Source organism: Erythrolamprus reginae, chromosome 1 (assembly GCF_031021105.1).
Source record: "Erythrolamprus reginae isolate rEryReg1 chromosome 1, rEryReg1.hap1, whole genome shotgun sequence".
Taxonomy (NCBI): Eukaryota; Metazoa; Chordata; class Lepidosauria; order Squamata; family Dipsadidae; genus Erythrolamprus; species Erythrolamprus reginae.
The window spans coordinates 50,017,695-50,041,423 of NC_091950.1; the positions used below are offsets into that span (position 1 = coordinate 50,017,695).

Consider the following 23,729-nt stretch of genomic DNA (forward strand, 5'->3'; position numbering starts at 1 on the left):
TATTATCTTTTTCCTGACATTATATGTTTGTCTTCTTCCTGCAATTTCTTCTGGTGAGTGTTCCACATACATCTAAGAAAGAAAAACTGAGATGGAAGAAATATGAACTTACTTGCAGTTTTGTCTTCTGTCCAAAGATGGGGTACGGCCTGCTCTGGTGAACTGCTATCCAGCCAAATGCAGAATTGCTGTAGGTCAGATTCAGTTAAAAATGATTATTTCTGAGCAATACGTAAGAATCTTGTAATAGATCTAAGACCAATGAGTTTCTTCACATTAAGACAGGTTCAGGATGTCATATTTCCCTAAAGAATATGTTCCCTGTATGAGACCTTTTTATACATAGTGATATTATTTCCTGATTAATATAGAGCTCAATCAGCATAAGCTATCCAACCCACATATTGGTAACAATGTGTATGAAGTGAAGTTGGATATAAGCTGTATGTATGTATGTATGTATGTATGTATGTATGTATGTATGTATGTATGTATGTACACACACACATACACACACACTGACCTAAAGAGAATGAAATGTTCTTATTTGCATTAATACTGTAATTCACTTTAAAATTCAATAGTTTAGACATATTAAAAAGTAGTCTTACATCATCAGATTTGATTTTTGATACAAGGTCCTTAAATGAAGAAAGAAAGCTTAGCCTCATCATAGCTTCCAACTGTTCTAACGTCAGGCCACTAATTTTCGGGAGAATCGTATTGGTGAGTACAATTTCTTTCCCTCTTAGGAAATGCTGGAATTCTGCATCGTATGTAGGCTCCCTTCAATTGAAACAGAAGAAAATCACACTGAGAACAATTCTCTCAAAGATAGAGAAAGCTAACTGTTCTCTAATTCTTTGGATTAATGATGTGTATAAGAACCTGGGAAAATTATTAGTTCTGCGTATGTCTGTTGAATATATAGCAGTTTAAAATTGACAAATAATTTTTTGCAAGAGATTTAGATAAACCGTGCTTTTCATTCAGTTTTTTTACAGCATATTTAAATTGGCCTTTCTGACATTATTTTTGTTGATTTGAAGAAAGATGTGGAATTTCCTGTATTTTCCTGTCATCTTAAGTTGCACGAATTAACTTTAAATCTATAAATGCTATTGCTGGATATAACTTTAACCTGACTTTTGGAGTGCTTTTAGTTTTTCTTTTCATGAAATTCCTTAACTTTTGTTTCGTACGTGAATTTGCTTACCCTATAGTGCCTTTCAGTTTTATTCTAGCCAACAGCATTGCAAAGGTTATGTGATCCTGATGTAGCATGCCACGAGCAACTCTATTGAATGCCACCTAGAAATATAAAATTAGGAAGATCAGCTTTGTAAAATGTTTGTGAACAGGAAAAAAAACACACCTGAAATGTTCTGAAATACAAAATGCTTTTACTTAACCTGGAACAGATCTTTTGTGATAATAGAAAGACGTTGGGTATGATCTGTAATTCCTCTCAAATTTGGGTTCTCATATAGGACATTATGATAGATATCCAGGAAAAACTGAAGAGAATACTGATACAAGAAGTGTATCTAAGGTAGAATTCAAATGGAATAAGTGTTAAAAGCAACATGTTAACTTGAACGGAAATGACATCTTGTAACGTTAAAAAAAATCGGAGAAAAGGAAACCAAATTCAACCACTTGTACCTGCTTCAATGACTCCATTGTGAAATAAATGCTGCTGCATGCAGTAGAGAGTGGGAGGTATTGCTGAGACACTGTTTCTACCTCTTGCATGACAATATCTGTTTCTTCCACTTTTCTAGTAACCTCAGCTGCCTCTTTCTTTAAGTTCTCCAAAGTGGTTATGATGGTATCATCATCCAAAATACGTCCTTTTACTTCATTGAGGGCTTGGAGAAGAGATTTTTCTAGCTGCCGCAAACGTAGCTGGAATTCACCTTAAAGAATAACACAGAACCTTAAACAAAACTTGAATCACATTCTGACCAGTTTACCTTTTAACAGAGAAGACACAAAGTAACAGCAAAACAGTATTCATGAGTTTTACTTTTTAATAGAGATGAGAATAATTTGAGTCTGAACTGACAATTGCTGTGAAATTCCTATATTTATTTAAGTTTATGTGCCGCCCAGAGTCATTTTGGATAGAGAAAAGCATATAAAATACGTACGTACATACGTACGTGTACACACACACACACACACACACACACACACACACACACATTATATTTAATCTGAACTCTGGGTTTACCTTATAAGAGTAATTTTAAGCATCTTGCCTAAGTAAATTTAAATTTGTTTAGAAGCATAATGTAGCTGTGCAAATAAATATTAATAATGAAGGGGTTTTTTTTAGTTATGGAAGTTTGTCTAGGAAAATAATGGCTTTAAAAAAAGACTTAACAAGGAAATGAGATCTGCTCCCTTAATTAATAAAAAACAAAGTTTTTGAGTTCTGCTCTGGTAGCCATATTCAATAGAACTGAGTCTCAATTTTGTAAAATTGTAATTATCAATTATTTGCTAATAAAATTGATCCTGCTATAGAAGAGAAACAAAATTCCATTCCTTTCTTTCTGCTGCTCTCTAGATGCTGAAAAAGGTTGGGAATTCGGTTTTTCAGTGACTGTACCTTGAAGTTTGAGGAGATCAGAACGTTTATCATCCACATCTGGTCTTTCAGCTTTCAGTACCTCATTCAGGCATTGACTCTGTAAACTGCTACGAGTTACTGTGAAGTTGACAAATGTCACACGAGAACAGAGATCTGGTGGAAACTCAACCTATAAAACACAAAACGTTCAATGTAACCTTTAAGTAGCCTCTCCTATCCACTGCCATCAACTACTGGCCTTGCAAAACAAGTTTATTACTTACTGTTGGATCTCTGGTGGAGAGGAATATTACAAACGATGGTGATAAATCAATATCTTGATCTCCCAAAGTGATAAGAACTCGACCACCAGTTCTACGGACTTCACGGTTCAGCACAGGATTCAGAACAGGGTCATAGCTTTCCACATCCTAGACAAAATGACAAAGTGATTTGGCATACATGGAATCAAGTAGAACTACTCTTAAACTAGTTTCTGAAAGAAAGCTATAACTTGCTTAACAACTGCACTGCTTAGTGACCAAAATTCTGGGCCTAGGTAATAAGTCAAGGATTACCTAAATTTTCTTCAGATACTCTATTTACTTTGAAGAAAACTAGATTTTTCTTTAGAATAAACTATTTATTCAAATTTGCTGATAATAAATTAATGAAGACTGTATGTGTCTTAAATTCAGGCTCATATTTTTTAGAGAAATTTACCATTTTAATAAGCTGAATCTTTTAAAAAATGTAGATATAAATATACTGTACATGGAAAGGAAAACAGGCATGATGAAGGTTGTGACATCATGATCCAAGCCATGCATCTTTTGTAGTGGGTTGCTTGTTCGCAGCATGTGTGAATATAAGGGGAGGGATTCCAATCACAACACTCCAACCAAGATTTTATGGTTTGACAACCCAAAAATTTTGGTTCAGAGCTGTTTACATATTTCAATGTGATAATTTCAATAACTGTTCACTAATGAAAACTATTGTAAGATATATTTATTCTACAACCTAAATTTTGCTTACCAATTACAAGAATCAGCACTAATTTTAGGGTAGCAATTTTAAATAAGTTCAGAAGTAATATGGCCTAGGACAGCAATGGCGAACCTTTTTTGGTTCCGTGCCAAAAAGGGTGTGTGTGTGTGTGTGTGTGTGTGTGTGTGCTAGCATGTTGCATGTTCCCACACCCCTTTCCTCCCACCTACATACCTCCCCCGCTGTCCTCGTGCATGCACACAATCCCCCGCCCAGCCCTGCTCATGCACACAGGACTCACTGAAGCCTGGGATATGAAAAATCAGGCAAAACGGAAGTTTGGAAAAACAGACTTCCAGTTTGCCCATTGTGCTGGTTTTTTTGCACTCTGGAGGATTCAAGGAAGTTTCCTGAAGTCCCAGAGTGTGAAAAACAGCACCAATTGGGCTGTTTTTTCACACTCTGGGGCTGCAGGGAAGCTTTCCTAAAGTGTCCAGAGGGCAAAATGGTCTTTGCCAAGGCCAAAAATCAGCTGGCCAGCACTCTCGTGCACGCTTGAGTTAATATAGGCAATATCTCGCATGCCCTCCACTATGGCTCCTTGTGTCACCTGTGTGTCACAGGTTTAGGACAAAAGGGGGCATCAATGTCTTTTATTAGTACTGGTTGCTAAGTGCTTTTTAATTCAGTGCTTTAATGAGGTAGATTCAGATAACTGTAAATCTTATGCTTTTCAATTTATTATATGGATTTCATTTTACCAATTGTACTTGCATATTTTTTGCATTTGAATTACAGATAAGTGCTGTTAATTTCATAAAAGTAAAAATTACATGAATTTTCCTTAGTTTTTGAAGGCAAAACATGCAACAGCAACAAACCTGGACAAGCAGAGGATTACCAAATCGCAGAGCACTTTCCAAATTCTTTCTGAACGCATCATCCAAAAAGCTAGTACGAGTTATTTTACGGTCCTTGTATTCATTCATGATGAATTCTGTAGCTTGGCCCGAAGGATCAATAATTAAGGGATACCTAAAATGTAATTTCTTATTAAGTTTTTAAAGAAGGTAACAGAAGGATATTTTACTCTATATATTCATTGGAATCATTTTTTTAAAGGTATTTTAACACTTATATTAGATATTTTTTTCAATGCCAGTGCTATGGCACTAAATTCATGATTCGAATTCATGATGTATGCTAGAAACTAAACTATAAAAGCTTCATTATTTACATAAAAATAATTCTTGTTACTTTTACATTTTATTTCTTTGAGCTTCCAATGTTCTATTTAATCTGATATTCTATTGGATCTTGCCCTTATAACAGGTATATTACAGTCAAATATTGTCTGACTCCCACTCAGGAAATTTTGAGCAGAAATAGTGAATACTTATTCAAAACATGTAAGATATATATTTGAAAATTCCATTTTAAACTATGCTAATGTCTAATCTGTTAGAACACAATCTTTACACGCCTAATGAATACTTGATTTTACCCATCTTATAAATCTTTCAAGTAGCCTAGACATTTTGTAATTATTCTTAAACAGTGCTTGAACTGATTGATATCTTATTTTGAACTTTTTTTTTAAACCATTAATCATATGGGAAGGGGGATATCTTAAAATTGCTGGTAACTTTTTGGATGAGAATTTATACAAATTCTCATCCAAAATTTTCATCTTATGTAAGAGATACTTCGGGGGCATATTTTTCTTTACTAAAACCAGTGTCACTGGTTTATTAAAACAGTGGTGTGGTTATGCACAAAATGTTTTTGGAACGTATTTCTCTGTGAATGATTTTCTTTCATGATATATGAGATATATTGTATATTGTATTACTCCCAATGCTAATTTTAGGGGAAAAGATCCTTACAATTATTAGCCATTCTCTCCAATTACATCAGAAGATTTTTGGAAATGCCACAGTATCAGAATATTTATACAATGTTCTGTCCTAAGATTATAGCAAAACTAATGTTCTTTCCCCTAGAAATAGCTGAAAATCATAAAATCACTGGAACAAAGGTTTAGGCAGGAGTAATTACCACAAGTGTTAAAATAATATTTTTCTGTACAGTTTTTTGGATGAAAATTTGCCTGATGAAAAGTACAGTACCTGTTAAATCTTTTGAGCATAATTGCATTTTCTGTGCACAAGTCATCTGCAGGGAGAGAGCTTGCCTGCCAGCGAAGACGTTCATCTGCATTCGACAAGTATTCTGTTCTAGCAATATCTGTACGGAACTGTAAAATGAGCATTAGGATTTACTCAAGAGAAGCCGAGAATTGACACATATCTGTGGGTTAATAAATGTATTGACTCAACTACAGTGATACCTCGTCTTACAAACGCCTCGTCATACAAACTTTTCGAGATACAAACCCGGGGTTTAAGATTTTTTTGCCTCTTCTTACAAACTATTTTCACCTTACAAACCCACCGCCGCCGCTGGGATGCCCTGGCTCCGGACTTCCGTTGCCAGCAAAGCACCTATTTTTGTGCTGCTGGGATTCCCTGAGGCTCCCCTCCATGGGAAACCCTACCTCCAGACTTCTGTGTTTTTGTGATGCTGCAGGGGAATCCCAGCAGTGCAAAAACGGGTGCTTCACTGGCAACAGAAGTCCGGAGTCAGGGCATCCCAGCGAGGGGAGCCTCAGTGAAATCACAGCATTGCAAAAACACAGAGGTCTGGAGGTGGGGTTTTGAGGACTTCCGTGTTTTTGCGATGCTGCAATTTTGCTGAGGCTCCCCTCGCTGGGAAACCCCACCTCCGGACTTCTGTTGCCAGCGAAGCGCCCGTTTTTGTGCTGCTAGGATCTGCAGCATCACAAAAACACGGAAGTCTGGAGGTGGGGTTTCCCATGGAGTGGAGCCTCAGGGGAATCCCAGCAGCGCAAAAACGGGTGCTTCGGTTGGCAAAACGGGTTAATTTTGGGCTTGCACGCATTAATCGCTTTTCCATTGATTCCTATGGGAAACATTGTTTCATCTTACAAACTTTTCACCTTAAGAACCTCGTCCCGGAACCAATTAAGTTTGTAAGACAAGGTATCACTGTATTTGTAATAAATGGGGTGGTGAATAATTTTATCATCCATGAATTATTTTTACCTGAATGTTTGCCTGTTGCAAGTGATGGGACCATGTTGTGAACAGGTTTTGTCGCATCTGCTGGTCAAAATAACCAGCGTAAGCAATAAATGCTCCTGAGAGCAAACAGTCTCCTGCAATTGTGGACATCTGATTCTTGAAGGTTTCACTTGTTTTCTCCCATCTTTCACGTTCAGCAGACAAACTCTTCAAAAGAGCTGTGCTACGATTTACCTGGAAGTGAAGCAATGGATATATTTAAACAAAAAAAAAACCCACTCAAAATTTTTGATGTCATTTCAGGGCACCTTCATTAAAAACATGGCTCTAACACAATATCAGTGGGAAATGGGAGGTAAGAGAGAAACAAGAGGAAAGCATAGAGCTCCAGGGAAACTAAGAAATTGTAATCACAGTTGAAAAAATTTCTGCAACATATCATAAACTGTGATGAGCATCAATATGACATTTCGCCATTAGTTTTCTATTTTTTCAAAGAGGCCTCTGATCAGTAACTGAGATATGTAGGCTTTTATGTCCCAGGTAAGAAATGTGGGAGTGCAAAGGTAGGAGGGGAGGGCCTGGAAGGCTTGGTGCAGACCACAAACAAATTGGGTGGATGGGGGGGAAAGAGAGGTGTCAGTGTAAGAGACCGGGTGTGTATGCAAGCAAAGGAGGGGAAGGGGGACCTAAATTATGTGAGCGAAGAAAAGCCAATGGTATGGGGAGACTTACTGAACTGATTTGTGACCTGCAAGCTTTTCCATTGAATTTGCTTGTGGGAAGATCACATAAATAGCGATCATATTTTTGTGGGACACTACAACCTGATTTTAAGTGTGAGCTGGTTACCAGGTGCCCAAATTTTGTTCACATGATCATGGGGGCTGAAGCTTTGAGCATCTTTGAAGTCCTTTTGTTCAGTATTGTCATTAACACTGAATGGTTGCTGAACGAATATTAAGTGAAGACTACCTATACTGACACAACAGTATAGAAGTCAAAACAAGGGTCTAAGATTCATGGTGGCAATTTATTAAATGGAATTTAGTGCTCACAAGAAAAGTGAAACTCTTGACTTTGGGCTAATCGGAACTCAACAAAAATGAACAAATATTTAACAAAAAGTGCCGGTTTCACCTTTGCTTCCACAGCAGCTAGATCAGCCTTAATAGCCTGAGCTTCAGAAATCAGTACAGCATACTCTTCCTTGTAGCGAGCAATGCTGGTTTCCAGGTCTCTAATCATCTGCTCAACTTCATTGGCCTTCTGTTGGTTGTCTTTGGCATCGTCTTCCAGTTTCTGCAGCTCATTCCTCAGGGGCTCTACTCGCTTCAACATGTCAGCATAGTTCAACTAGGGGAAAAAAAGACCAGGCACTCAATTTCACACAATTTGGGATTTTACAAACCTCCATAAACCCTCATGTCAATAGTCTGATGTGAGAAAGTTGCTAAAATGAAATCCAACTGATTAATTTAACTGAAATTAAAATACTTTTTGTTTGTGAAACTGAAGGGGAGGAATTCTTCCTCTACCATAGAAACACATCAACAGGGCTGGTCCAAACACATCAGCTGGGGGTATCCACAGATTTTGAAGATGTATGCGGAGCTATGGATTGCTGTGGGGAGGAAAAATTAGAGAAGACACCCCCCCCCAAAAAATCTAAGTCTGCAACTTCGCCCTTTGATTTTGACGGTAGGAATGCTTAAGAAAGCTCGATGTACTTCAGCATTGACTATAGAAAATTGAAATAAATGAATAGAATAGAAATAGGAATAGGATTGACCTGGAACAGAATAGAACAGAGCAGAACAGGGAGAATCTCTTTACCAGTTCTGAATGGTACTGAAAGAGTACTTTCCTTTCTGTCCTACAAATATTTGACAAATCCTGCTTGGTATTGTTTTCCATTTTTTAAAATTGTAGCCTTTTTCTTTATTTTGGTCCTATCTTAATTAGCATTTTCATTTGTTTCTTTTTTTAATCCTAAACTACTTTTCCTACAAAGTAGGAAATCCTCTTTACTGTTTTAACAGTTTCCAGGAACCAACCCACCCCCCTACAGCTCCAGTTTATATCCTTTTATTTTGAAAATACAATTACTCAGATAAAAGATTATTTACCTGTGCAATAGCCCATTTCACCATGGGTCCACAAGCCAGAGAAGCTCTGTTCACAATTTCATAATTGTAGCTTGGGTTTGATAAATAGTTCTTCTTCATCTTCTCTCGGATGGCATCACTAGAAGAGCAAGAGTTTAAAGGCACATACAGGCAAATATTCATTCAATATACAAGTTCCAATTGTGCGACTATCACCATCACCACATTAAGTAGAGCTAAAACTACAAATACCTTATATCTTCGATATTGAAGTTGACAATGCTGCTGATGAAATTATCTTTGAGAATAACTGTCCTGATCTTTTTCCAGTCACTTGTCTCCTCACCCAACAAGAGACAGATTGATTCTAAAGCCAGTTTTACTGCAGGAGGTGGATTAGCCATGGTTCTTACTTCAATAAGATGCTGTTTCTTTATAGAGCTCACGGCTATTTAAGGGATGGAAAAAAGCACTGAGCATGCAACACACACTTCAGGCTGCTGATGGGAATGGAGAAAGAGATTCTCCTTTATTAGAATGAAATTTAGTTCAAAGACTGCAATTTTGTCACTGTTGTAACAATATATGGGCTGGTCCAAACACTGGTCTTCACTTTAATAGATCTCAGTCCTCAGGCAGCCTTCCTCAACCTGATACAGGTTACATAGGGAAGGCAAGAAATGACTCTTTTTCCCTAAAAGATTTATTTACACCAGTTCCTCATATTTTGTATTTGTATCGTAATATTTTTATTATTTTTATTATTATTTATTGGATTTTTATCCCGCCCCTTTCCGAGGACTCAGGTCATCTTTCAAAAGTCTCTGTGAACAATTTCATTCCGATCCCAGAAGCAGCTAAAATACATTTCCAAATTATTCACCTGATCTCCTCAGCAGAAAAGTTTACAATGGTTGGGATGAAGTTTTCCCTCATTATGATGGAACGTATCTGTTTCCAATCAGTTGTACTTTCACCCAAAAGCAGACAGATCGATTCTAGTGCCAGCTTCACTGCCGCAGGTGGGTTTGCCATAGAACGGACCTCCACCAGATGTTGCTTCTTTATTGATTTAACAGCTAAGTAGGAACAAACCCAATCAGCCAGGCATGAAAGAAAAATGATTTCAGAGAAAACAGCGAAAAGCAAATTCAGAGATGATTTGAACTATTTTAATTTTACATACATACAAATTAATTTAAATTTAAACAAATAATTAATGGGTAAAATCAATAAGATTTTCTGTTACCACTAATAGTGCCCCTAAAGCACAGAGGGGAAAAATCACTTTTATCACTTTTCAGATATACCATCAGCTATCATGAACCATCTAACGGTCTAGTAGCTTTCACTGTAGCCATCTTCCTTTTTCTTTAAAGTCATGTTATGTTACATTCTAATATTTTGTATTTTTAACTCATAATAAAGCCATCAATAGGTATAATAGCTAAGTGGCAATATAAGCAGGTATTCTGAAAAGCTTTGCGTGCAGTCAAAGGAGAACATGATTACTGTTTGTTCCAATTATTATCCCAAAGATTTAAGCTTAGAATGTAATATTGTTTTCTTTGCTCCCATTCTGTGAGAGATGATATACCAAAAACCAAGCAATTACTGAAAGAGTTTGTTGAATAGCAGACAACAGAGCATGCTGCAGACCCAAGCTGATATATATATATGTATAATTGCTCCCTCTGCCCCCATTTTCATGATATCAGCCTACCATTCTGAGCCTCAATAACTGCAGGCTCTACTTTATCCAAATCTTCTTTCACACTCATCTGCTTATCTGCAATGCCTTCTTGTTGTTTGTGTAACTGTTCTTGAATTTCTTGGCTCATAACCTAAGGAAAGTTATACAAAGTGCATTAGAATCTCAACCATGCACATGGTAGTTATTTTCGTATTATTAAACCAATCACAGTCCTCACCTTTTTCTTCTCAGCTTCTTGTTGATCTTTCACCATCTTTTTTAATTTATCATTAGCTGCTGCATTCTTCACTTCAAGCTCCTGGCTTTTTATTCTTAAATCACGGCGCAGTTCCTCTACCTGGAAAATTATTATTATTATTTTTTATTATTATTTATTGGATTTGTATGCCGCCCCTCTCCGCAGACTCGGAGCGGCTAACAACAGCAGTAAAACAGTACAACAAAATCCAATACTAAAAAAGCAGTTAAAAACCCATTATATAAAAACCAATCATACATACAAACATACCATACATAAAATTGTGAAGGCCTAGGGGGAAAGTGCATCTTAGTTCCCCCATGCCTGGTGGCAGAGGTGGGTTTTAAGCAGCTTACGAAAGGCAAGGAGGTTGGGGGCAATTCTAATCTCTGGGGGGAGTTGGTTCCAGAGGGTCGGGGCCACCACAGAGAAGGCTCTTCCTCTGGGTCCCACCAAGCGACATTGTTTGGTTGACGGGGCCCGAAGAAGACCCACTCTGTGGGACCTAACTGGTCGCTGGGATTCGTGCGGCAGAAGGCGGTCTCTGAGATATTCTGGCCCGGTACCATAGGTAAGGGATTCTCAATAATGTCAATGTGTATTAATGAAAAGTGCCCTAATAACTTCTAGGGATTGTCAAGAATGATTTCCCCTCCCCCACAATTGCCCTTCATTTAGGTTTCTACCTGATCCACAGTTTCCTTGATTTTCCTGAGTCCAACATTCAAATGCATCTGCTGCTCTTCCAGTTCACTTCTCTTTTCATTGAATAAATTTGCATAATGGTTGATGAAGTCCAAATAATGACGAGGAGTGATGGCCATTGTTCTGCCACCTCGTTTTGCTAGTCGAGCGTTAGCCTGCCATCAAATAAAATGTTGGTATGAATCAGTAGGTTTTAAAATTTCAGTTATCTTCTTCTAGGATTGCACCCTATTGTCCAACAGAGCACAAAAAGATGTATCAAAATGAAGAGCTGAACTTACCTGATGAAGTGTTTGATGAACAAACACACAGCTGTTTACAATAGCTTCTCTGTGTGATGGTGGCTGTGGCAGCTTGTCATAGACAACTGGCATGTAATCAGGCACAATGTAATTTGGTTTCTCAAGATCCATTTTGCTGGTGAATTCTTTACCAACTTGATAAAGTGCCTCAGTGGACCAGTCTCCAAACCAGTTCAAAACACACCTAAAACAGGATGACAACATTTATTTATTTATTTTATTTATTCAATTTTTATGCCGCCCTTCTCCTTAGACTCAGGGCGGCTTACAACATGTTAGCAATAGCACTTTTTTAACAGAGCTAGGCTATTGCCCCCACGATCCGGGTCCTCATTACCACCTTTTGAAACAAATTAATGAAAATTATTCATTCATAGTATATTAATGGTGCATTACCTATTGAAAAGAGCTGGAGATGTAGCTGCTCTATCTTTCAACCCTTCTGAAGATGGATTCATGGTAAAGACTACGTGGAGATTTCGGATCACTTGACTAGTGAACCACTTATAAAGTTCTTCGTGTGAATCCAACATTAAGCCTTCCTTCTGAGCTCCTTCCTTACACTGAGTCATAAGTGTGGCATATTCATCTCCTTCAAACAGTCCAGGGACCTGCATTGAGAAAATGCACATTAAAAAACTAATTGATTCTGGAAAGTCTTTGAGAAGGACTGGATTCCAACTTCTGGAAACACAAATTCATACAGTTAAACAACTGTTTTACTGCAGACTTGGTCTTTAGCTCAGAGATTAAATTTCAACTGATCACAGTAACTGATGGGACAACAGCTTTTCCCATTTTTAAAATACAGAAATCTAGATCCAGCTTTTCTCTAAGCTTTTCATTAAGTTACCTCTCCATTGGCTAGAAGAGTGTTCATTCTCTCCAGAAATCCAGAATCAAGTACATTTGATTCATCCATTATGAATGCAATTTTCTCATTCTTGCAGCCAGATCGTCTTAATACCGTTCTTAGATCTTCATCGAAATCTTCCCCAGTGTACTTTCTGTGCACCTGTGAATCACAATTGTGGGTCAATTTTTGCTTACATGTACTCTATAAAAGGAAAGTAACATAAAATGCTTTCAGTTTTACTATTTGAAAGAGTGGTTGTAACAACCTTAATTTGGTAGACACTTAGGCCATTCATCCATGCCACAAATCGAGACAGAGTTGTTTTTCCTGCTCCACTGACACCAATGAGAAGTAAGTGCCCCTGAGGTTGGCGGAAGATCCTGAAAAGATATTTCATTTAGTGAATATAATTCAGGCTACCACTACAACCCATTTCCCTTTGCTGGAATTATTTATTCATTACATTCAATGGATTTTTCCTACAGATGAACATACACGCAATTATAGTCTTATGATATTTTATAAACCTTTTCCCATTACAAAGGTAACATTATTGGAGATTCTTCTCTAGTGTTCAGTGCCAACAAAGCATTAAATAAAATTTCTTCTCAAAATGAAAATCACATTAGCTTACTAATATACCGTACATTTTTCTTAGTAATATACATACCTATCAATTCGTAGCACATGATCTAACACTTCATTGAATAAAACAAGTGGTACATCGAGTTCTTCTTCATAGAAAACTTTCAGTCTTGCTTTCACATAATCTCTTAACTCCTCTTGATCAACTGGGATATAGTCCTAACAAAAAATAGAACAAATAGTTTTGTATGCACACACAATTATATAAATGCTGAATCTGACTATGCTTGGGATAGTATCTTAAGATGCATAAAATGTTCGTATGTGAAGGTGCTTGTTTCCCTACTAATAACTGTTTCATATTAAGCAATCATTGTCTTGAGTTTCCCCCCAAAGTAAACAAAGCTGGCAGGGATGTAACATTTATTTCCCAATCATGATGCTGCAAGAAAAGTACTGATGCAAAACAAATGGAAATAATAAAGAGGTAGCATTGAAATTCTGAACAATCCTAAAAAAATATCACAGTTTATTCATTCTATACACAGAAAAAGATAAAACCACTTTAATATAAAATTAAATCTTGAGCCATATTTCCATTTAGGTGAAACTTTCCCCCTTAAAGATATGAGTGAAATAGTTACTTAAATTTAAATTTTAACATGACTGTCAAGTATCATGTTCAGCTACACAGGATCAGTTTTGCAAACACTTCAGAGTAAAACTGGTCATACCCACATACCACATTAAAACTAAAAAGATCTTTACGTTCTGTTCACCAAAGAAGCTGCCTAAATGAAGTTTACATGGCATGTACTGTATCTGTTAAGGAGAACAGACTTCTTTTTTATTTTATTTTTAATCTGCTTCGGGTGTCAAGGGACATATAAAGTTCTGGTTTTTGTTCTTCTAGTGGCCTCAACCAGAACAGGATTAACTGTCGTTCTTATCCTTCTTGACTAACTAAATAAGTGAAAAATTTTCCACACACATTTTTAAACTTCTGTATCAATGGCAGATACAGAAAATGGCAATTTTAGATCTATTAAGTATACCTAATTGTGTTTAGTTAAAAATGCCTATTTACAGTGAAGATTCTCCATGCCCTAAGATATGTCCATGTCATAAACTGAACATTGTACAACTAAATCACAGATATGTTTTTCTCTTACCTTTGAAAGCCAGTTGCTGTACAGAATGGGCCTGCACATGGCTTTCTCCTTGTCTATATTGGGGAAGTGCTTCAGAGCAACCATATCAATATTTTCATCAGTCCATCGTCTTTCCTCATCTTCCACAAGCCTGGATAAACACAGAACATTGAGAGAGGAAGCAGACAGGACTTAACCAGGATAAAAGTAGGGAAATAAAAGCGTAACAGAGCTCTGAGAAGAAGGAAGAAGGCTGGAGACAATCCTCACAATAGTCTGCTCACCAATTACCTTGCAGGAAAGATTCTAGAAAAAAAACTTTAAAAAATGAAGGAAAGGTTTTGACAGCATGCATTTTCTAGAAAACCTTTAGATTTTATCCTTTATCTTTTCTCAGGGAATCCATCTACAATGACATGCCTATAATTTTAAAAAATTATTTTAAACAGAATAGTACAGAATATTTATCTGCTATAACCTCCGTAAGTTTTATTGAGTCTTAACTCTAATATATTAGCAAATTAATAAAAATTAACACGTAACTTTGCATCCTTACGAAGAGGAAATTTATCCTATCCCAGAGATTTATAATTACCTGTCCTGGAATAGACGCAAGGCTTCATGTGCCCAAATTCGAATGAGTCCTTCAACAGGTAATGTTTCCAGTGGTCTCAGAGCCTCAAAGATACCTCGCACCCACCGAGTCATTTCACGAGGTGAATAGATATAGTGTGGCTGAGTATCTTGAGTAAACCTTTCCTGTGTGGGGAAAAAATTACATGGTGAGTGCCAATTATCATATTTTACCAATCTTTTTATAATTTAAAGCTGTGAAAAGCCTTCGGCCTTGTTACCTGTGACATTGTGTAGAACTCAACCATTGCAGCAGTGAGGGGCTCTGCATATGTACGGAGAGATGGAATAAGTCTCAACATAGCACGATTGAAAGTGCCATAAATCTGAGTGAGAGAAGCTGGTCCAGGGTAGTCCACATATACAACAGGAACATGGCGCAAGAATCTGAAAAGATATTCAAAGGGATTGATTTAGGAAAATCATCTAATAGTATTTTATTAGACTAGAGAGCCAGTTTGGTGTAATCAATCAAACTAGAAACTAAGAGATCATGAGTTCTAGTCCCACCTTAGACAAGTCAGTTGGTTAACCTTGAGCCAATCACTTTCTCTCAGCCCTAGGAAGGAGACAATGGCAAATCACCTCTACATTTGTCAAGGAAACTTTATTGTACCCACAAGGGCACAGGTACTGTAATATTAGATAGAGAACAAAAACTTGGCTGTGGAAGAAAGCATTCGGAGGATGTTAGATATGCTATTGATTCCTCCCGTTGAGTGCCATTAAAATGTTCATTGTTTAAAACTGTTGTGTTTTATACAAACCCTATCAGACTAAGTATTGAGCTCGGAATTGACATAGGTGTAGCCATTGTATTTAGGTAATATTCTCATTTGTTCCTTTACTTTCTCTTTCTTATGTAAGGAGTTTTCGGGCTTGCCAAATTCTTAAGGGGGGAGGGAGAAGGAGTGAAGAGATAGTGGGATTGTTTTGGTTCTTTGATTCTTTTCCCTGTGGAAAAAGACGCTGGTCCTGGTGAGCCCAGAAGGTGGAGATTCAAGATGCTGGTTAATGTGGACTGAGTGCTATTTGAGAAAGTGACTTTGATGGGGTGTTTCTAATTTACAATATTATGTAGTGTAATTCCGGTTTGGGTCAGAACTGGAATTACACCAGTCTTTGCCAATTTGATGTCAATCTAAATAAAAGGAATTGTTGAGAAGATGGACTCTGCTCTTTTCTTTTTTTGCATGGGTTTCATCACTTGGAAACCTGACACTAAGTTGGCATGAACATGCATATTCTTTTATATTACCTATGTGAAAGAGGCTTTCTTCCAGGATCTGTAGGTGGGTTGCAAGCTCCAACAAATTGAATTCGTTCCAATTTCACCCAGGTCTGATCTGATGTGCGGTAGAAACCTCCATGCTCTACCATCTGATAAAGTTAAGAGTCTTGGTTAGAAAAGAGATGGACATGTCATGCTGTTCCCTTCTGGGAAACATATTATATGCAAAGCATGGAGAAAAGCAGAAAAATTGGAGAAAAAATATTTTTTTTTATTAGACCATTTAGTATAAACTTTACACTTTTCTTCACATCTTTCTACTTTTAATTCTATCCCATAAATTGCCTCGTGTTGCAATTTAATCCTGATTTACAAAAAATGTAATTTTTTTCCACTTATTAATACTTGCCTGTCTGATAAAGGATATGACCCTCTGTGTGCCATATTTATCCATATCTGGCAGGTTGATTTCATCACAGAAGAGTACCAACCATTTCCCCAGCTGAACTGGAGCTAGGACCACACCATTAGGTGTACGCCTGTACTCACAATAGTGATCAAATGTTTTCAGGAGTAGTTCTGGAGTGGTAGCACTGGAGAAATTCAAGCCAACCACCTGGGAAGACAAAAGCAATTTGAGAACAGGAAATAAAAATAAGAACCAAAAATTCTTTCGCCTGAGTATCGTTTTAGAAAATGCTGCAATCTGTTGTTGATGGCTGACTATTCCAAAATAATTTTTTTTAGCTAGGTGTAGGTTTTAAAAGTCTTGTTTTTGAGGAATGGCTGACAGTGTTGATTTTATATATCATATACAAGGCTATATTAATTCATATTGTGGTGGTATTCTGTATTTGCTTACAATGTCCTTTGAAAATGATTTGGTTATTATAATTATAACCAATAGTATATTGTGTTAAATGGGCATGTAGAACAGGTCATAACAGTCTTTCTTAAATCAGCAATATCGCCTCTTTTTTATTCTAATTAAGAATGCCGGTTTTACTTTAAAACTTGAAGTGATTAATGATCAGTATACAGTATCTCAAAATTTATCCACTGAGATAATCAAGGACATCCAGTTTTCTGTTATGAAGCGAATGGAGCTCTGGAACAAGCTCTCAATCGCTATTGGAACTAATACTTTGTGATTAAAGAATTGTATTTCTCTTGTTCTGCTGGAAGGAAGAGTAGTTCACTAAAATATTCTCAAACATTCAGAATGGGGAAATACCTCCATGTCAGGCAAGGCCCTGAGTGCACTAAAGAGAGTCATGGTCTTTCCAGATCCTGGTGGGCCACAGAGTACCAGGGGTTTGTGCTCTGCAAGCCAAGTATACAGCAATGCTTCATGGCGGACAGTGTCAAGTGTTGGCACAACAACATCAGGAGCTGCAACTTTGTGAGTCTCAACTTCGATCTGTGGGACCTTTGACTGCCAAGGCACCCATTCACCAGTGATGGAGACCTATACAAAGAAAAAAAGAATCTGGTACTTTCTGTTTTTGTAGATTTTAACTCTAACTGGAACTTTTAATTGTTCAAAAATTAAGAAATGTCACCAATAATTTATCAACAAATTGAAAAAGCTTTTAAAATGATTCCACACAAAATGTACTTGGATGACTCCCAGTTTTGAGGAGGCATTATTGTCTGTGTAGAGCAGTGATTTTCAACCTTTTTTGAGCCGCGGCACATTTTTTACATTTACGAAACCCTGGGGCACATTGAGCGGGGTGGGGCTAAAAAAAGTTTGGACAAATTTTTTTTCTCTCTCTCTCTCTTCCTCCCTTTCACTCTATTTCTCTCTCCCTCTTTCTCTCCCTTCCTTCCTCTTTCTTTTTCTCTCCCCATCCCCTCTTTCTTTCTCTTCCTTCCTCTCTTTTTTGCTCTCTTTCTCTCTCTCTCCCTACCTTCCTCTATGTCTTTCTCTCTCTCTCCTTCCCTCCCTCTCTTTCTCTCTCTCTCTTGCTTTCTTTCTCTCTCTCTTGCTTTCTTTCTCTTGTTCTCTTTCTCTCTCTCTTGCTTTCTTTCTCTCTCTTGTTCTCTTTCTCTCTCGTCGCTCTTCCTCTCTTTTGCTTTCCTTCTCTCTCTCTCTCTTGCTTTCTTTCTCTCTCTCTTGCTTTCTTTCTCTCTCTGAGCTTTGCGGCACACCTGACCATGTCTCACGGCACACTAGTGTGCCTCGGCACACTGGTTGAAAAACACTGGTGTAGAGGACATGTCATTAAGATAAGACAAAAAATGACCAATGCAATGTATTTTTCTTTAGAATTATTACTTACTCTCATATACCATTTTATAATGGTTAAGTAACAAATCCAGGAATGTATGTGTTTTTAATATCAAAACTTAATTTCATTAAGTGCATAATCTCAATAGACAGAAATATGCATTTAAATTAAGTAACAAATATTTTGTATAGTGTTGCTAGGCCTTTGGAGTTACTTGCAATAGTCCTTCACTTATGATAGCAATAGGCACTGGAATTCCTATTGCTAAGAGAGAGGGTGGTAAAGAATTTCTGGAACTGACAGCAGTCCCTGTTGCTGTCGTTAATCGAATTCCACAATCATGAGGTAAATCAACTTCCTGTGGTCTTCTTTACAACCAAACCTCTTCCTACAACTGAAGTTTATAAGGAAGCTTCCAAGTAGCTGTGACTCCCTTTCTGAAAGTAGGTAAGTGGCTACTTCTGAATAGGAAAGGGAGCAAGGGAGGGAATAAGGGAGAGCAGGGGAGGATACATAAGGAGGTGTGAAAGAGGCACAATGTCAGGGAGGGTGTGCAGAACTGTGTGACAGACGCAGATCGGGGAGAGTGTCTGAGGAAGAGGGGGAGGGCCGGGGAAGATATGTGAAGGATTCGTGAGAGAGTACATGAAAAGAAAGGTCTATGGGGCTGCATGGGAGGCACACTGCAGGTTGAGAAAGCTGTGTGAAGGAGGGATGGCCAGGTTTGGGAAGGGTGTATGAGAATGTGAGGGAATGAACAAGAGTACCAGGGAGGTATGACGAAGTTAGAGATCTATGAATAACCCGGGTGCATGGATAATCAGCATGAATGCAGAGGGGCTGGAAAAGGCTACGGGGTTGGGGAGACTCTCCCAGTGACTTGAGACTTCCCTGCTGGTTTCCCCATTGACCTTTTGTGGATCACTGTTTGTAGATCATTGCTATCAAACCTTTTGACAAGAGCCAAGATCACAATCATGTGACCGTGAGGTGAACCTAAGAACATAAGAAGAGCCATGCTGAATCAGGCCAAAGCCCATCGAGTCCAGCATTCTGTGTCACACAGTGGCCCACCAATTGTACATGGGGATCTTGAGCAGAAAGAGAAGGCAAAACCCTCCTTTTCCCCTGACCCCCAACAAATGGTACAAAGGGAATCCTGCCTGCCTCAACAAACATAGGGGCGGTACATGGACATCCATTTCAATAACCACCGATACACTTGGCATCCACGAATCTGTCTAATCCTGCCTTGAAGCTATCAAGGCTGACAGCTGTCATGACCTCTTCTGGAAGTGAATTCCATAAACCAACAACCCTCTGGGTGAAGAAATATTTCCCTTTGTCTTCACTTTCTTACCTATGAGCTTTAGGGTGATGGGATGGCTGGAATTCCGAGAATATACCACTATTCATTCAGCACAGTCTTAACTTCAAATGGTCTCTGAACAAATGGTCATAGGTTGAGGACTACCTGTATTTGATTTTTGGTACTGATTACATTTCCCCTCCAAGCATTATAATCAGAACACCACTCAGAGTAAGGTTGATGTTTAAAAAAAAGTACAATAAGAATATAATTGCCTTTACCTCATAATCAATTATGGGTATATTTGGTGCAGAAGGCAGGGGCACTGTTGTAATTCTTCTGATATATTCACCTAGCTCTGCTCTCATTTTCAGACGGCTGTCTCCCGAGAATGACCACAGTATTGCATACACTAGGTATCTCTGAAATGACAGTAAATCATCAGTGTTGATGTGAGGAAACAAAATTGTACTTAAGAAACGCATGGAAGACAGCAGCAAGAGTTTAAAAAGCCTGGCAATTTTATTGCCTCAGGATTATAACTTTTCAATGAGTGGGTGAGGTGGCAAAAAAGTTTTTATTTAATTTATTTATTTATTTATTTTATTTGGTTGGATTTCTATGCTGCTTAGGGCGGCTTAGATAAATGATTATAAAATACAATACAAAAAATAGCAAAATAAACCCAAACCTAAAACTAATATTAAAACCCCAAAGATATAAAAACCAGGCATTCACATTCTAACTATAACCAAGCAATCATATTGTCGACTGAAGTGAGATGTTAAGCTCAACGGCCCCAGGCCTGCCGGCAAAGGTAAGTTTTTAAAACCTTGCAAAAGGCCAGGAGGTGTGGATCACTGGAGGGAGGTGGTTCCAGAGGGCCAGGGCAGCCACAGAGAAGGCTCTTCCCCTAGGCCCCGCCAGCTGACATTGCTTAGCTGACAGAACCTGGAAAAGGCCAACTCTGTGGGACCTAATCGGCCGCTAGGATATGCGAGGCAGAAGACGGTCCCATAAGTAACCTGATCCTAAGCCATATGGGGCTTTATAGGTCATGACCAACACTTTAAATTGCATCTGGAGACCAACTGGTAACCAATGCAGCTTTACCTGGATGTAGCGTTCTAGCTGGTCTATTTGCATTGGAAAGTCTGGGTGGTTGGCATTATACTGTGCTACGTTGCGGCACGCTTGGTGAAGCATGGAAAAGAGGGAACCGAGACATCGCAGTCGGGTGAGGTCCATAATGTGCTCCAGTTTAAAAGCATGTTCAAGGGCCTTTGTCACCAATCCATTAGATGTGAAGTATGGCTGCATAATTGTAGCTGCATCTCTTTGAATCTGTCAATGAACCATTTTAGTAACATTAAAGCTAGAAATTACCATTCCAGAAAACATAGCTAAACAATTATTCATCTGTGTAGTGAAGTCAAGGAAATCTAAATCCCTAGGTTTACCTGCAGCATTGGAGATGCCGTTTCATCACTTTCGTCTTCTTTTCCCTTTCTCCTGCGCTGAGCTTCTTCTTCACCTTCGTCCAGAGGAATACTTCTCAGTCGGGCCAAGAAATTATTGAAAATCATGTCAGTACTTAAAACATCTTCGCTGAACCAAACCATGCCGCACCGTGACACTGTGGCTAGAGTGGCATATTTCAAATCCTGAACTTCAAACATGATGCGCACCTATGGAAAAAACCCCAAAAGGATGATTTCTGAAAACATTTAAACCAGTCTCTTTATTCACAACACCCTTCTTCAACTACCCTCTGCCCTCCTTTTGAATTTAAGGTAAACAAAAAGCAAAGAATCAGAGAAAGAGTCTCCTGGCATGGGCAATTGAAGGCTACTGCAGTAAATGCAATGGGAGAGCTTTGTTTCCAGATACTGGGAAGCCAAATTGCATATACAGTACAGTACTCCAGACTGTACATGCTAGGAGGATTGTAGACATTCTGAAAGCAGACTCAACCTGGACACAGAATCTAAATGTTCACAAGGAACAGATATATATGCTAGACACTGCCTAAGCCCCTCTCTGTTTTACTAGATAGGAAATAGTGTGATTTAATATCTTCCCACAGCCTCAGAATTAACTGGTTGGAATTTCTACAGAAACCCAGATAAAAGAAACAACAGGGATGCCTCTTTGAAGAGTCTTGTTTATTTCTGTAGGTAAAGGTTTCAAGCAGGAATTCGAGATCAAAGTTTTATTGATTGTGATATATGTGCACTGATTAAATCTGTGCAATTACTTGTGCCACAACTGGGACCAGAATCTTGGTCAATGACTAAAGTGATCATGAAGTAGAAAAGATATTGATAAAATTGAACGGGTACAAAGATGGGCTACAAAAATGGTGGAAGGTCTTAAGCACAAAACTTATCATGAAAGACTTAATGAACTCAATCTGTATAGTCTGGAGGACAGAAGGGAAAGGGGGGGGGCATGATCAGAACATTTAAATATGTTAAAGGGTTAAATAAGGTTCAGGAGGGGAAGTGTTTTTAATAGGAAAGTGAACACAAGGAACAAGGGGACACAATCTGAGGTTAGTTGGGGGAAAGATCAGAAGCAACGTGAGAAAATATTATTTTACTGAAAGAGTAGTAGATGCTTGGAATGAAATTCCAGCAGATGTGGTTGGTAAATCCACAGTAACTGAATTTAAATATGCCTGGGATAAACATATATTAATCCTAAGATAAAATACAGGAAATAGTATAAGGGCAGACTAGATGGACCTTGAGGTCTTTTTCTGCCATCAATCTTCTATGTTTCTAAGCAGGACATCACAGTTGCTCAACAACTGCAATCTTAACACCTCATGTTCTGGTTGTTAAGTGATTTCATAAATCATTAAGCAGATGGAGTCCCAGGTAAGGTGAGTGGAATGCCTCAGGGAAGATCCTGGGAGGCCTGGTGCAGGTCACATGCAAGTCTCTCCCTGTTCACAAGCTAAAATTTCTCTCCATCAAAAGTCAAGCAGGAATTCAGCTCGAATGGGTAAATTAATTAATAATTAATTAATTTATTCGATTTTTATGACTCCCTTCTCCTCAGACTCAGGGCGGCCAACAACATGTTAGCAATAGCACTGTTTAACAGAGCCAGCCTATTGCCCCCACAATCTGGGTCCTCATTTTACCCACCTCGGAAGGATGGAAGGCTGAGTCAACCTTGAGCCGGTGATGAGATTTGAACCGCTGACCTACAGATTTACAGTCAGCTTCAGTGGCCTGCAGTTCAGCACTCTACCTGCTGTGCCACCCCGGCTCAATACTAGTGCACACCCTGCACCAGGCCTCCCAGGGCTTCTGCCACCACCGAGGCCTCCCATCCTCCTTACCTTATAGCGCTGCCTCCCTGCTCCGAGACTGTAAATCCTTCACAAATGATTGGGGTCTGATTGTGAACGCACTGTGCTGCGAATGCTCTGTGCCAAAATACTGCTTGGATTTTGACATGGACCCTTCACAACCAATCTCCATAAATCAGGGAGATCCCTACTGGCAGGTGGCAGTGGCCTGCGATCCTTCCTGCCAGTTTCCCTTCTGACTTTCTGGAGAAGTTGTCAGGATGGATTACAAATGGCAATCACATGATCACGGGATCCTTGGCAAACAATTGTAAACGCAAACGGGTTGCCAAGTGCACAGACCACAATCATTTGCCCGTGGAGACATTACAACAGTTGTAACTTTGAGAATCGGTTCTAGGTTCCTCTGTTCAATCTCATTGCTATTTCAAATGGTTAAATGGTCATTGATTATACTAATTATAATAATTAATGACCATTCAAATTATCATTAAGCAAGGACTATCTGCATATAAATTGGGGAATAATGTAGATTTCCCACATTCATTAGCTTGTATTCATAAATCTAGCTTTATAGATGTTAAGTGATCATTTTCACTTGTTAAATTGCAGTTGAACAATAAAAAGACTAACTGCAGTAGACTAGGAGCATTGTATGATTTCAGTGGT

The 23,729-nt window shown here is 38.4% G+C and overlaps 1 protein-coding gene across 3 annotated transcripts in view; it reads right to left on the reverse strand.

The window, feature by feature from the left end:
• Window positions 1-23,729, reverse strand: part of DYNC1H1 (dynein cytoplasmic 1 heavy chain 1) — a 74,529-nt gene that overhangs the window by 11,566 nt on the left and 39,234 nt on the right. For 2 of the 3 annotated variants that reach the window (XM_070752123.1, XM_070752108.1), the window contains exons 35-64: window positions 21,199-21,426; window positions 20,852-21,082; window positions 20,020-20,160; window positions 17,430-17,663; window positions 16,605-16,811; window positions 16,223-16,344; window positions 15,186-15,351; window positions 14,927-15,090; window positions 14,353-14,482; window positions 13,266-13,399; window positions 12,861-12,975; window positions 12,593-12,754; window positions 12,136-12,350; window positions 11,719-11,923; window positions 11,419-11,592; window positions 10,712-10,831; window positions 10,504-10,624; window positions 9,664-9,859; window positions 8,802-8,919; window positions 7,813-8,028; window positions 6,694-6,906; window positions 5,698-5,825; window positions 4,450-4,603; window positions 2,863-3,009; window positions 2,618-2,768; window positions 1,666-1,919; window positions 1,413-1,547; window positions 1,217-1,311; window positions 612-786; window positions 113-188 (exon numbers count right to left, since the gene is read on the reverse strand). In XM_070752123.1, the coding sequence (XP_070608224.1) occupies window positions 113-188; window positions 612-786; window positions 1,217-1,311; window positions 1,413-1,547; window positions 1,666-1,919; window positions 2,618-2,768; window positions 2,863-3,009; window positions 4,450-4,603; window positions 5,698-5,825; window positions 6,694-6,906; window positions 7,813-8,028; window positions 8,802-8,919; window positions 9,664-9,859; window positions 10,504-10,624; window positions 10,712-10,831; window positions 11,419-11,592; window positions 11,719-11,923; window positions 12,136-12,350; window positions 12,593-12,754; window positions 12,861-12,975; window positions 13,266-13,399; window positions 14,353-14,482; window positions 14,927-15,090; window positions 15,186-15,351; window positions 16,223-16,344; window positions 16,605-16,811; window positions 17,430-17,663; window positions 20,020-20,160; window positions 20,852-21,082; window positions 21,199-21,426 (4,927 nt within the window). Of the gene's footprint in view, window positions 1-112; window positions 189-611; window positions 787-1,216; window positions 1,312-1,412; window positions 1,548-1,665; window positions 1,920-2,617; window positions 2,769-2,862; window positions 3,010-4,449; window positions 4,604-5,697; window positions 5,826-6,693; window positions 6,907-7,812; window positions 8,029-8,801; window positions 8,920-9,032; window positions 9,229-9,663; window positions 9,860-10,503; window positions 10,625-10,711; window positions 10,832-11,418; window positions 11,593-11,718; window positions 11,924-12,135; window positions 12,351-12,592; window positions 12,755-12,860; window positions 12,976-13,265; window positions 13,400-14,352; window positions 14,483-14,926; window positions 15,091-15,185; window positions 15,352-16,222; window positions 16,345-16,604; window positions 16,812-17,429; window positions 17,664-20,019; window positions 20,161-20,851; window positions 21,083-21,198; window positions 21,427-23,729 lie in introns of all 3 variants that reach the window. The other variant, XM_070752117.1, reaches the window with a different exon arrangement.